Source organism: Rhinatrema bivittatum, chromosome 2 (assembly GCF_901001135.1).
Source record: "Rhinatrema bivittatum chromosome 2, aRhiBiv1.1, whole genome shotgun sequence".
NCBI lineage: Eukaryota > Metazoa > Chordata > Amphibia > Gymnophiona > Rhinatrematidae > Rhinatrema > Rhinatrema bivittatum.
In genome coordinates, this window is record NC_042616.1 from 17672607 (window position 1) to 17686223 (window position 13617).

Genomic DNA, 13617 nt, shown 5'->3' on the forward strand with positions numbered 1-13617 from the left:
GGGAGATATGTCACTGCCCAGGACACCAAACTCTTCCTGCCCTGTTAGGATTTAGCACAGTGAGTCCTCCTGATGGAATAGAACCAGATATTCCTGATGTTCTGGATAATGCTCCTATAGCTTCCTTTTTATTATAATGTGATTTATCCACGCAATGACATTTCATATTCTCTGTCTCTGGTACTAGAGAATGTTTTCCAGTTTGATTTGAAAACCCTGGGGGTCTATGGAGGAAACTGATTCTAGGGGCAACACAGAGGGAACAAATTTGGAATTTCATGGGGAAGAGGGGTTCTGGTTTCCTCTTTTCAATGGTTGAATGTGAGAATAAATCCAGCTGAGATCTAAAGCATCCTATGCCCCTCCAGGTGTCATTGAGTGTTTCTAATTTGTGTTTCAGGTGCGGGTGACGTTTGAGGACATCGCTGTCTATTTCTCCCAGGAGGAATGGGGGTTTTTAGATGAAGGGCAGAAGGAGCTTTACAGGGACGTGATGAAGGAGAATTATGAGACCCTCATCTCCCTAGGTAAAAATTGCATTATCTGCATGTTTAGTGGACTCAAGGGCTGATTTACTGAAGGTCGTTTGTGACTTTTCTCCTGACTCCAGCTCCAGCATTGCTCTGTGTCTGAGCTGGCACCTGAGATTGGTTGTTTGGATCTTTTCACGTGAGACTGGCCCCTGTGAGGCAGTCTAGGAATTTATCTCAGATGTCTTACATGAGGCACCTGCTGGGGAGCATTCACAAAGTTTCTCAAGGGACTTGACTGAGCCCTCAGCAGCAGAACCAGGACTACTGATCCCACCTGCCTTGTTACAGAACTGAATGGGCCAAATTTTAAAAGCGTTAATCGCAATAAAATATAAATACGTGGCCACACGTGAGCGACATGAATTTCAAAAGCTTCTAATTACTTGTGCGTACTAAAAAAAGAGGCAGGGCCAGCAGTTAACTGTGTAAATCTGGCGGCCGCTGCTCATGGCGCACTGTTAGCTGCGTATATTTCCTGCTGCTTCTGATGAGGAGTAAGTCTGCAGAAATCACTTTTTAGGACTAACACGATAGGGTGAGGGGTCTTGCTCAATTGGGGGGAGTGCAGGATGAAGACCTAGAAGGGTCTGGATGCCCCTAAGATAGACTGGGCAAACTGGTTCGCTAATGGGTAAAACTGGGAATGGCTTTAACCTGAGCAGGTTTTAAAATCCTCTTCCCTGTAAGCATTAAAGCCAACAAATTCTTAAGGAAGAAATGTGCTTTACATCTGCTCGAGTACACATGCTGGGCATATTTTACATCATACACAGGTACTTGTGCAGGTGATTTAAAACTCCAGCGTATCTTTGCTCACTCGCCCCCAGGTGCACGTACGGTCGCGTGCATTCTTGTTTTACAATTAGCTGAATATGAACAGCAGGATAAAAGAGGTCTGAGCTTGCTTCATGACTGTCATTACCCCGTGACATACTTAGCCATGCACTGATATAATAGGGAGGTTTCAGCTTGTCTGTACACTTCTAGCTGTCTCATGGCCATTTTTCCCTTCTCCCCTACCTACGGATCCATTCTCCTTCCTCTTCTGACGCTGACCCTACCCAATCTCATTCCCCACTTCTGTCCATTGGGAACATCAGGTGCACTGTCAGCCTCCCATATTCTCCACCTCCTCGGCCATTCTGTCTTCTGTCTTGTCCATTGCTTTACAAAGATTTCTTCCTCTCATTAAGCCATCACCTCTCACCCTAAGAGAATCTCACTGTCTTTCCTGTCATCACATCTGCCCTTCTCTGGATATCAATCTCAGTCCTGTCCCTCCATGGTAACTCTCATCCTTCCCGTCCAAGCTTATCCTACCCCCACTCTCCTCCCTCTTCTCTCCCTCTCAGGTTTTATCTATGGAGTATCCGCTCTGTTTCCTGCAAGCTTGCCTTTGTGCCTGACCTCTTATCTCTCATTCTGTCCATCTTCTTTCGCTTCTGTGTTTATCCCACTGTTATTTTAATATTCTGTTACAGTTTTCATCTCCACCACTTCCATGAGGTAATTCCAGGCATCCACCACACTTTCTGTGAAGAAACAACAGCTCTTGATATTATTCCTAGTCCCCCCTTGGCACTTTATATCATGACCTTTGCTCTACAACTTATTTTGCATTCAAAAGAAGTTTACTTCTTGAGCATTATTACCTTTCAGGTATGTACATGTCTCTATCATATCTCCCCCTTTCTCCTCTCCTCTAGGTTGTACATATTTAGGAGCTCATCTCATAAGGCTTTTGGTGCAAACCCCATTGTTAGATGTTTTTCATGGTCCCCAGTGGTATCACTGTGTGACACTGCCAGAGCAGTGATTATAGGATCAGAAACCTAGATCCATTTGCATGGTCACTAATGCATGATTAATGTCCTCTTCTATCAACAGCAAGTGATGAGGTCACACAGCACATAAAGGAGGAGAATGGAGAAGAACATCCTATGGAAGAAGGACTGATCCCAACAGAATCAGGAAATGTCTTTTTGAATGTTTCGCAGGGGACTGAGGGGAGCAACACAAGGAATAGTCAGCAAGGGTCAGAGGAGAGGCAGATAGACCCTGCAGGATACTCACGGGATGGAGTCACTGCATGTGAGATGGAGGTCAAAGTCATCCCTGAGCACCCGAGACCCATGACCACAGAGAGACCATTCCAGAGTAATAACAGTGGTCAAAAGACTTCTGACCTTCACCAGAGGGAGGGGAAAGGGAAGAAATCCTTTCTCTGTGACTCCTGTGGTAAAAGCTTTCATAAGGAATCCCATTTAATATTGCACCAGCATTCCCACCCTCTCCAACCTCCGTTTCTATGCAGTAAATGTGGGAAAATCTTCAAGCAGAAGAAAAATCTAAAAGTGCACCTCACCAGACATGCACTGGGGCAATCCTTCCCCTCCAATGAGTGGAGGAAAAGTTTAATTAGTAAGTTTAAGCTAAACTTACCTCCCAAAATGCACATTAGAGCAAAACCCTTCTTTTGCACTAAAGGTAGAAAATGTTTTGTTAGGAAGAAAAACCTCACACCCCCCCAGCAACTCCACACTGGAAACAAACGATTTACCTGCACGGAGTGTGTGAGAAGTTTCAGTCGTAAGGACAAGCTGTTGGTGCACCAGCGCATCCACACAGGGGAGAGACTATTCTCATGTAGTGAATGCAATAAAAGCTTCCCTGTGCAGAGTGCCCTCAGAAAACACCTGAGAATCCACACAGGTGAGGGATTATTCTCATGTAGTGAGTGTAATAAAAGATACACTGTCAAGCAGGCCCTCACAAGTCATATAAGAATCCACACAGGGGAGAAACCATTCTCATGTAGTGAATGTGATAAAAGATTCACTGAGAAGCGTGCCCTCACAAGACACATGAGAATCCACACAGGGGAGCGACCATTCTCATGTAGTGAATGTAATAAAAGATTCACTGAGAAGGGTGCCCTCACAAGACACATGAGAATCCACACAGGGGAGCGACCATTCTCATGTAGTGAATGTAATAAAAGATTCACTGAGAAGCGTGCCCTCACAAGTCACATGAGTATTCACACAGGGGAGAGGCCATTCTCATGTAGTGAATGTAATAAAAGATTCACTGAGAAGGGTGCCCTCAGAAAACACATGAGAATCCACACAGGTGAGCGACTATTCTCATGTACTGAATGTAGTAAAAGCTTCACTGTGAAGTATTCCCTCAGAAAACACATGAGAATCCACACAGGTGAGAGACTATTCTCATGTACTGAATGTAGTAAAAGCTTCACTGTGAAGTATTCCCTCACAAGTCACATGAGAATCCACACAGGTGAGGGACTATTCTCCTGTAGTGAATGTAATAAAAGCTTCACTGAGAAGGGTACCCTTACAAGTCACATGAGAATCCACACAGGGGAGCGACCATTCTCATGTAATGAATGTAATAAAAGCTTCACTGAGAAGGGTGCCCTCACAAGACACATGAGAATCCACACAGGGGAGCGGCTTTTCTCATAGAAAAGATAGAAATATAGAAATGATGGTAGAAAAAGACCAAACAGCCCTTTCAATCTGCCCAGCAAGCTCTCACACTTATTTTCCCTTACTTATCTGTTTCACCAACTGCCAACTTGAGGGCCCTTGGTAACTGCTTGATTCCAATTTCCTGCCCCTCTCTGCCATTGATGCAGAGAGTAATGTTGGAGTTGCATCAGTACCGTTGATGCAGAGAGTAATGCGGGAGTTGCATCAGTACCGTTGATGTGGAGAGTAATGAGAGTAATGCTGGAGTTGCATCAATACCGTTGATGCAGAGAGTAATGTTGGAATTGCAACAGTACTGTTGATGCAGAGAGTAATGTTGGATTTGCATCAGTACATTCTCATGTACTGAATGTAGTAAAAGCTTCTCAAGGAAGGGTGCTCTCATAAAACCCATGAAAACTCACACATAAGACAGGCCATTCTCATGTATTAAATATGGAAGGTCCTTTATTAGGAAGCAACATTTCTCAAAAGACCAGAAAATCCATTTGCCCCACTACAAAGCATTTACATCACCTGAGTGTAGGTAAAGCTTTCATGCTAAACATACACTTAGGGAAAGATTTTCAAAGCAGCACGTGGCCATCCATGTGCATGTGATTCCTAGCACGCGCATATGGATGTACCAATTTTAAAACGTGCACATTAATGGTGTAAGTTGAACTAAGGTCTGCAAATAAAGCCTTGTTAGTAATATGTAATATACGATCAGCACACTTGAGTGAGTTTAGAGATCATTCCTTATCAAGGGGGCATTAGCAGTGAATTGGAGAGACTAAGATCAGACTCAGCCAGGGCCACTTTCACCCAGCAGTCTCCTCCATCTCTCCTGCCCCATTAATCTGATGCTGCTGCAGCATTACTCCATGTTGGCTGCTGGGAGGCAGTCGCATGTTACCTCCTCATTCTGGCCATGCTGACCAATGCACGCACATCTCTACCTTCTTCCAGCCCTCGCAGGACCATGCAAGAGCAGCATGAGGCTACTTCCACCTTCTGACCCCTGCAGGCTGGTGCCAGTGTGAGGTTAAGGGCTTTGTGCTATGGCAGAGCTGGTACCAGAGTATTAAATACCCTAAGTGAACCTTCAGCCTTGTACCCCTTTCTCCCAAAATAACTTCAGGTTCATAGACCCTCCCCTGAGATAATTACATTCATCATTCATTATGAAACCCAGCACCACCATCTCAGTACAATCCTGTAACAATGGGTACTTTTAAATATGAAACTTTGCTTTATAAATATAAACATAATACAAATATGTGTCAGAAATCCTGTCAGCATCTGATGAAGGGCTCAGCTGAGATTTTATTTTTGGACGGGGGTTAGACAAAGGTTGCCAACTTTTTCACAGACCAGGATTACACACTTGTGTACTGGGTGCCTCCCCTTATTTGCATGCATTTACATATATTTACCCCTCAGCCCCTGAATCTGCCTCCTCTTTCACTCTTCTGTCTGTTCCTTGTGCCACCACTGTCTCTTCCCTCTCCTCTGCTCTGTTTTATCTCTCTCCCTTATCTGTCCTCTCTGCCCTTCTCTCTCCCTCTTCTGTCTCCTCTGTCTATTATCCTCGTCCAGGCCCTGCTCCCTCCTCTATGTTTCTCTCCCTCCTACATCCCACATGCCCACGCTTTCCCTCTCCCCTCCATTCGTTGTCACTGCTCTGTTTCTCCCCTGTTATGGGATTATTTTGCTTGAATCGCACTCTTGATGAACTCAGAGCTACAAACAAATGCTCTACTCCTAGGTCTCCCGAAGAACAGCCTTGCCCCCCCCCCTGCAGTTGCTGCAAAATGCAGCTGCACGCGTATTAACAGGCACCCGTAGAAAAGAACATATTACACCCATTCTGAAGCAACTTCACTGGCTCCCCATCACTGCCAGAATTCAATTCAAAACCCTTACCCTTATCCACAAAGCCATACACGATCCTGACATGCATTGGTTCCCTGACAGCTTACACTTCCGTGCCTCTTCCAGACCCACCAGAACGCCCTACACCGCAAACATTCACACTCCCTCTCCCAAACTCTTCCATCTCACAGCCACTAAACAACGTGCACTATCCCTAGCCGGACCCTCTTTATGGAAGGCCATGCCCACCCACCTACGCCTTGAGAAATGCCCTAAAACATTCAGACAGAATCTCAAGACCTGGCTGTTCACAGGAGCCCACGCATGAGCCGCACTTCCCTTCTCTGCTACTCTCCTACGCCTATTCTTTCGCCACCCCGACTGAATTCCCCCCCTCATTCTCTCCTCCCAGTATACTATTATACTTTTTCTTGTATTTAAGCATGATTTTTTGTGTGTAAATATTTGTACAGTTTAAATTAGTTTCCCTTACCCCTCCACCCCCCTCCACATCCCCTCCCTCAATATCTCCCCAGTTTCTTTGTAAAACCTCCTCCCTCCACCCCGTCCCCCCCCCCTTTGCCCCCCCCCCCCCTCCTCTAGTTCTTTTATCAGTTGCATTGTAAAGCCCTGTTGGCCAATTTATTGTTCTATGGAAACCGATGTGATGTTTTCTTAATGAATGTCAGTATATAAAAAACTTTAAATAAATAAATAAACAAACAAACAAACAAACAAAAGATAAGGTGACCTCTGACACAATCCACTTTCACGGTGTCTCTTACTACGTGACTGTCCAGTAACGCAGCAAAGCAATAGATAAAAGGACTGACCCAAGCAAGCAGGAGAAGAGCGATGGACTGAGGCGCTGCCAGCCTGCACTTCTCTGCACTGGACTGTTTACCTAAGACATATAAACAGAAACCCTTCAACTGACACTCAATTTCTTCTCGAGCTAGGGATCAGTCTTCACACTGCAAATGTACTAAAACCCCACCGCTCTAATTACTCCACCTTTTGGCGACTCACTCCTTACATGACCTTCATAATAGGCATCATTGTGCGGCAACTCGTACCATTTTTCACTCTGCCTTATTTTTAATCATCGGTCAGTCCGTGTTTTTTAAGTTTTTTGTGCTTGAAAATTAAAGTGCTCTGTGCTTTTACAACTATTTCAACGAACTTCTATTATATTCAACGTTAGATAATTAAAATCACTTAGCTTGTAGATCCAGTTTATAATGACTAATGTTGCCCAAATTTCTGCACATCCGATAGTCTATAGCAACGTGATCCATCTCCACATTGCCATACTGTGTCCGTGCCCGACACTGTACAATGGGGTAGATTTTCAGAGCCCTGCTCGCCTAAATCCGCCCAAAACCGGGCGGATTTAGGCGAGCAGGGCCCTGTGCGCCGGGAAGCCTATTTTACATAGGCCTCCCGGCGCGCGCAGAGCCCCGGGACTCGCGTAAGTCCCGGGGTTCTCGGAGGGGGGCGTGTCTGGGGCGTGTCGGGGGGTGGGCCCGGTCGTCGCGGCGTTCCGGGGGCGTGTCGGCAGCGTTTTGGGGGCGGGTACGGGGCGTGGCTACGGCCCGGGGGCGTGGCCGCGCCCTCCGTACCCGCCCCCAGGTCGCGGCCCGGCGCGCAGCAGGCCCGCTGGCGCGCGGGGATTTACGTCTCCCTCCGGGAGGCGTAAATCCCCCGACAAAGGTAAGGGGGGGGTGTAGACAGGGCCGGGCGGGTGGGTTAGGTAGGGGAAGGGAGGGGAAGGTGAGGGGAGGGCAAAGGAAAGTTCCCTCCAAGGCCGCTCCGATTTCGGAGCGGCCTTGGAGGGAACGGGGGGAGGCAGCGCGGCTCGGCGCGCGCAGGCTATACAAAATCGATAGCCTTGCGCGCGCCGATCCAGGATTTTAGTAGATACGCGCGACTACGCGCGTATCTACTAAAATCCAGCGTACTTTTGTTTGCGCCTGGAGCGCAAACAAAAGTAGGCTGTTCGCGCTCGTCTGAAAATCTACCCCAATGTTTCGGACGTGGTCGTCCTTCCTCAAGGGCGATGTTCTGCGCCATGAAAAAACATTCATTAAAACCTGAATAGCCATATTACTCATCGTGTTTCTGTCCTAACTTGCACAGCTACTTACTCAGTTTTCCACCATTATAACTCTCAGCGTTTTTCGCAACCTTCTCTTCCGGTTTTCCACTTCCCGCCTCCATTTTTAAACCCCCTTACGTATGTGACGTGAGTGCCACGTCACTCTAATTTACAATGTGTACCACTCTATCATACTATTCAAACCCATCGGACTCACAGTATGCATCCAAAAAATCCATTGCTGCTCCTTTAAATTCAGCAAAACATTAGGATCGCCTCCACGTTTCTGCAGTGTGACTACTTCTAAAACTCGCCATGTCAGCTGTTGAAAACAATGCTGTTTCTCTTGGCAATGGGCCACCATTGGAGCCAACGTTTTACCTGTGGCTATGCAGCTGCGATGTTCAATAAGACGCACTCGTATTTGCCGTTTTGTCCGACCTATATAATACAGGTTACAGGGGCAAACAATGATGTATATCACATTAGATGTATCACAAGTAGAGTGTTGTCGTGCTTTATGCACTTTGCCATGTTTATCGATCCAAGATTCACCCTCAATCACCTGACTGCATAGGGAACAATGTTTACATGGCCAATGCCCGATATTTTCATTTATGCTGCTCATACTTCTTGTAGTCAAGAAAGAGTGTGTGACTAAATCCCCCACATTCTTTCCTCTACTGTACGCTATAATCGGAGGTTCTTTAAAAATATCATGAATCTTCAAAACCGACCAATGGTGATGTATCAACTTTGTAATGTTACGTGACAAATTTGAGTAGGGAACAGTACACACTATCCTTGACTCTTCGCTTTCTGTTGGTTTGTCAAGGAGCAACCATTGGCGCTCAGCATTATACGCTCTCTTGTAAGCCTTCTTTATATATCTCACCGGATAGCCCCGTGCAAGCAGTCGTGTTTTAAGAACATCTGCTTGACGGACAAACTCGGCTCTTGTGCTGCAAATTCTCCGTATCCGGAGAAAACTGCCCTATCGGCAGATTATTTCGTAACTGTTGGGTATGAAAGCTGGTATAATGTAAGAGGGTATTCCTCTCGCATTCCTTACGGTATAACGTGGTGGTACAACATCCATTCACCAATTTAATGGCGATATCTAAAAAATTTATGTCTGTTTGGTGGTAAGTGCTGGTAAATTGTAGATGCTCATCTAAGGTATTAATCCACTGCAGAAACTGCTGTAATTCTTGTGTACCCGCATGCCAAATGAAGAATACATCGTCTATATAACGCGTCCAATCTGAGACTGGACTGAACTGTGTTTTTGAGTACAATTTTTCTTCTTCGAATTGTCGTACATACAAATTGGCCAGACTTGGGGCCATTGTCGCCCCCATTGCCGTGCCGCTAATTTGCTTGTACCAGTTGTTCAAAAAAGTAAAAAAAAGGTGAAGTAATTAGAGCGGTGGGGTTTTAGTACATTTGCACTAAGACATATGTCAGGCCATATTATTATTATTCCTATTATCTAATGTATATTCTGATTGATTACCTTCTCTGATTATTGCAGTAAGCCCTTTAGTGTTATTTGTACCAATCCCCTTTGTCTAATTATTCCTATTAGCTAATAATAAATCCCTACCTGGCACTCAGGTGTTCTAACTCAATGTGTGTGTGTGAGAGAGAGAGAGGAGTATTAAGGTAAGCCTTGTCAGTTACTGGTGCAAGCCCTGTCAGTCACTAATATAAGGCGAGTGATCCTAGTCTCAGTCTAAATCTAGAACACCCTTCCCTCTCATTCCCACCCCCACTGCCTCTCTGTTTCCCCTGTGGATTAAGCAGCTCTCTGCTCTCACATCCCAGCACACTGGAGTTGACAGTGAGGACTTTTACTGCTGGGCTGCCAGAGATGCAGAATTTAGAGCAGCTGGGAGCTACTGCCAGTGAGGAGGGGAAAACTGAGCAATAGGTGAGGGGGCCTCAGGAAGGTTGCAGAGAGTTGTTGTCTTAATATAATTCCTCTTTTCTTCATTCCCCCCTGCCATTGAAGCAGTGAGCTGCGCTGTATATGTATTCAAAGTGAAGTATCAGGTTTAATTGGTTAGGGGTAGTAACCGCCGCAACAAGCAAGCTACTCCCACGCTTATTTGTGAATGCAAATCCTTTGTCCCACATTTCCTCTTGCCGTTGAAGCATAGAGCAATGTTGGAGTCGCATTAACCATGTGTATGTTTATTGAATAAGGTATTAATCACCAGGAAGTAGCGCCATTCCTGCAAGCCACCCTCATGCCTCTTCTCTTCATTCACATCCTCGAGACTTTATGGATCCACAGTGTTTATCCTACGCCCCTTTGAAATCCTTCACAGTTTTAGTCTTCACCACTTCTTCTGGAAGGGCATTCCAGGCATCTATCATCCTGTCCGTGAAGAAATACTTCCTGGAGTTTTAAATCGTGACCTCTGGTTCTGCTGATTTTTTTGTAATGGAAAAGGATTGTTGTTGACTTTGGATCATTAAAAACCTTTCAAGTATCTGAAAGTCTGTATCATATCACCTCTGCTCCTCCTTTCCTCCAGGGTGTACATATTTAGATTCTTCAATCTTTCTTCATAAGTCATTCAATGAAGACCTTCCACCTTTTTAGTCGCCCTTCTCTGGACCGCCTCCATCCTGTCTCTGTCCATTCGGAGATACGGTCTCCAGAACTGAGCACAGTACTCCAGGTGAGGCCTCACCAAGGACCTGTACAAGGGGATAATCACTTCTCTTTTCTTATTCAATATTCCTCTCTCTATGCAGCCCAGCATTCTTCTAGCTTTAGCTATCGCCTTGTCACATTGTTTCGCTGACTTCAGATTGTTAGACACTATCACCCCAAGATCTCTCTCCTGCTCCATGCACATCAGCCCTTCACCCCCATCGAATACATTTCTTTCAGATTTCCACACCCCATATGCATGACTCTGTACTTCTTGGCATTGAATCTCAGCTGCCATATCTTCGACCAGTCTTCCAGCTTTTTTAAATCCCATTTCATTCTCTCCACTCCTTCCATCGTGTCCACTCTGTTACAGATCTTAGTATCATCTGCAAATAGACAAACCTTACCTTCTATCCCGTCCGCAATGTCGCTCACGAAGATATTGAACAGGACCGGTCCCAACACCGACCCTTGCGGCACTCCGCTCATCACCGCTCTCTCTTTAAAGTAAGTTACATTTACCATCACACATTGTCTTCTGTCCTTCAACCAATTTTCTATCCAGGCCACCAACTTGGCACTCACTCCCAAGCTTCTCGTTTTATTCACAAGCCTCCTGTGTGGGACCGTATCAAAAGCTGTGCTAAAATCCAAGTAGATGACATCGAGCGCTCTTCCTTGATCCAATTCCTTAGTCACCCAATCAAAAAAGTCTATCAGATTCGTCTGACAGGACCTTCCCTTGGTGAAACCATGCTGCCTCTGGTCCAGCAATTCTGCTGCTTGTAGATAGTTCACTATTCTTTCCTTCAGCTGCGACTCCAATACTTTTCCCACCACCGAGGCGAGGCTAACCGGCCTGTAGTTTCCAGCCTCCTATCTGCTCCCACTCTTGTGAAGAGGGACCACCGCCGCTCTTCTCCAATCACTTGGCACCACTCCTGTTTCCAAGGATCTATTGAACGGGTCACACAGCGGACCTGCCAGCACTTCTCTGAGCTCTTTCAGTATCCTGGGATGAACCTCATCAGGTCCCATGGCTTTGTCTACTGTTATTGTTTGTAAGGTTTTGGGTGGATCCTTGAACACTGTGGCTGCTGACCATGCCCACGGAGGAAGTCCCTTAAGGGGCCACAGGTCAGGCTGAGCTTTGGGACACACAACACAGAGTTAAATCTTTTATTAGACAGAGTTTCAGAAGCCACCAGAGATGGCAGTAGTGAGTAGAGATGAAGCCCAGCTAGGCTTAGAGTTCCTCAGGATACTGGAACAGCGATTCCCTCTATGGCTGCGCTGTAGTGGAAAACTGAGATAGTGAGTACCGTGGAGCATACACAGAGTTCGGGTATAGAACCTCGTTGGTAAAGTTACTCACAGAGCGGTTTCTCCCGGAAGGTAACACAGAAGCTGGAACAGAGGCAGGCCCTCGAGGAGCGAGTAGCTGGTTCCAGGGAACAGCTCTGAGGAAATAAAGTTGGTAACTCACTGAAGATGTAGGCAGCAGTTTCTTCCAAGCAGAAGCGATAGGTTCAGGCAGCGAGTCAGGGAACATGGGCCCTCAGGAGTGAGTACCGGTTCCTGATAGCGACCTGAAAGAAATGAGAGAAGCCCCCGAGGAGCGGGTACCCCGTTAGGATAAAGTCCAAAAGTTGGAGAGGCAGAGTAGCTAGGAACGAAGAGCAAATCCCATCTGTAAGGAGTTTCCAACCAGAAGCAATCTTGAACCATTGCTAACTCAATTAGCTAGCAAACAGTGTAGGTTTTTGTATCCGGGATGCATGACGTCATCACAGGGGGACGTCCCTGAGGTTCGTGCCAAAGAGAGAATAAGAATAAGAAGCAGGCCGCGCAGCGCGCGTGCCCTAAGGTACCTGGGCTACATGGAGGGATGCAGCGCCCAAGCCGGACCGGGGATGCCGGAGAGGACTGCAGGCAGACGCCGCGGCAGCCAGACATCCATCAACTGCGGGAGGAGTCGCAGAAAAGGTAAGGTGGATGGAGTGGAGATGTCGGGCAGCGACAGTTATAACAGTCCACTTTCAGTTTTCCTAATGCTTCCCATATATTCTCTTCCGTAAACGAAGTTTCATCCATTCCACTCCCCTCCAGTTTCTTTTTAACTAGCGTCGGTCCTTCTCCGGGGTCTTCTTTATTGAACACCGAACTGAAGTATTCGTTTAATATTTCTGCCATTTCTTCATCTTTCTCCACCCATTGATCCTTTTCATCTTTCAATTTCATGACACCACTTTGGACTTTTCTCCTTTCACTGATGTATCTGAAAAATGTTTTGTCACCTCGCTTTACCTCTTTGGCAATCCTTTCTTCCGCTTGACTTTTCACTTTCTTGATTCATTTCTTCGTCTTCCTCAGTTTTACTAGATATTTTTCCTTGTGATCCTCCTTTTGGAATCTTTTATATTTCTTAAACGCTGTTCTTTTTTTTATTTTTCAGCCACCTCCTTTGTGAACCAGATAGGTTTCATTCTTTTCTTGCTTTTCTTTACTTTTCTAAAATATATATTAGTCGCTTCAGTAATTGCTCCTTTTAGTTTGGCCCACTGTTGTTCCACATCTCTCGTTTTCTTCCATCCTTCTAGTTCTTCCTCCAGGTACTATCCCATTTCAACAAAGTCCGTGTTTTTGAAACACAAAACCCTGGTCTTTCTGTGACTTCTCCGTATCGTATTAGTGATATGAAACCATACCGTTTGATGATCACTGGTGCTGAGGTGGGCACCCACCCAGACATTAGAGACATTATCTCCATTAGTGAGCACTAAATTGAGTATAGCTCCCTCCCTCATAGGCTCCATTACCATTTGTTTGAACAGAGTCACTTGCAGGGCATCCACTATCTCTCTACTACTGTTAGATTCCGCAGAAGAGATTCTCCAGTTTACATCCGGTAGATTAAAATCTCCAACAATCACTTCTCCCTTCTTA

General features: G+C 45.8%; 1 protein-coding gene across 1 annotated transcript; it reads left to right on the forward strand.

Annotated features, from left to right (window-relative positions):
* Nucleotides 1-472: 472 nt before the first annotated feature.
* Nucleotides 473-9936, forward strand: LOC115086311 (gastrula zinc finger protein XlCGF26.1-like). Its single transcript, XM_029592743.1, has 3 exons — nucleotides 473-527; nucleotides 2421-3924; nucleotides 9831-9936. The coding sequence occupies exons 1-3, from the start codon at nucleotides 494-496 to the stop codon at nucleotides 9934-9936; spliced, it is 1644 nt and encodes a 547-aa protein (XP_029448603.1). The 5' UTR covers nucleotides 473-493.
* The last annotated feature ends 3681 nt before the right edge of the window (nucleotides 9937-13617 follow it).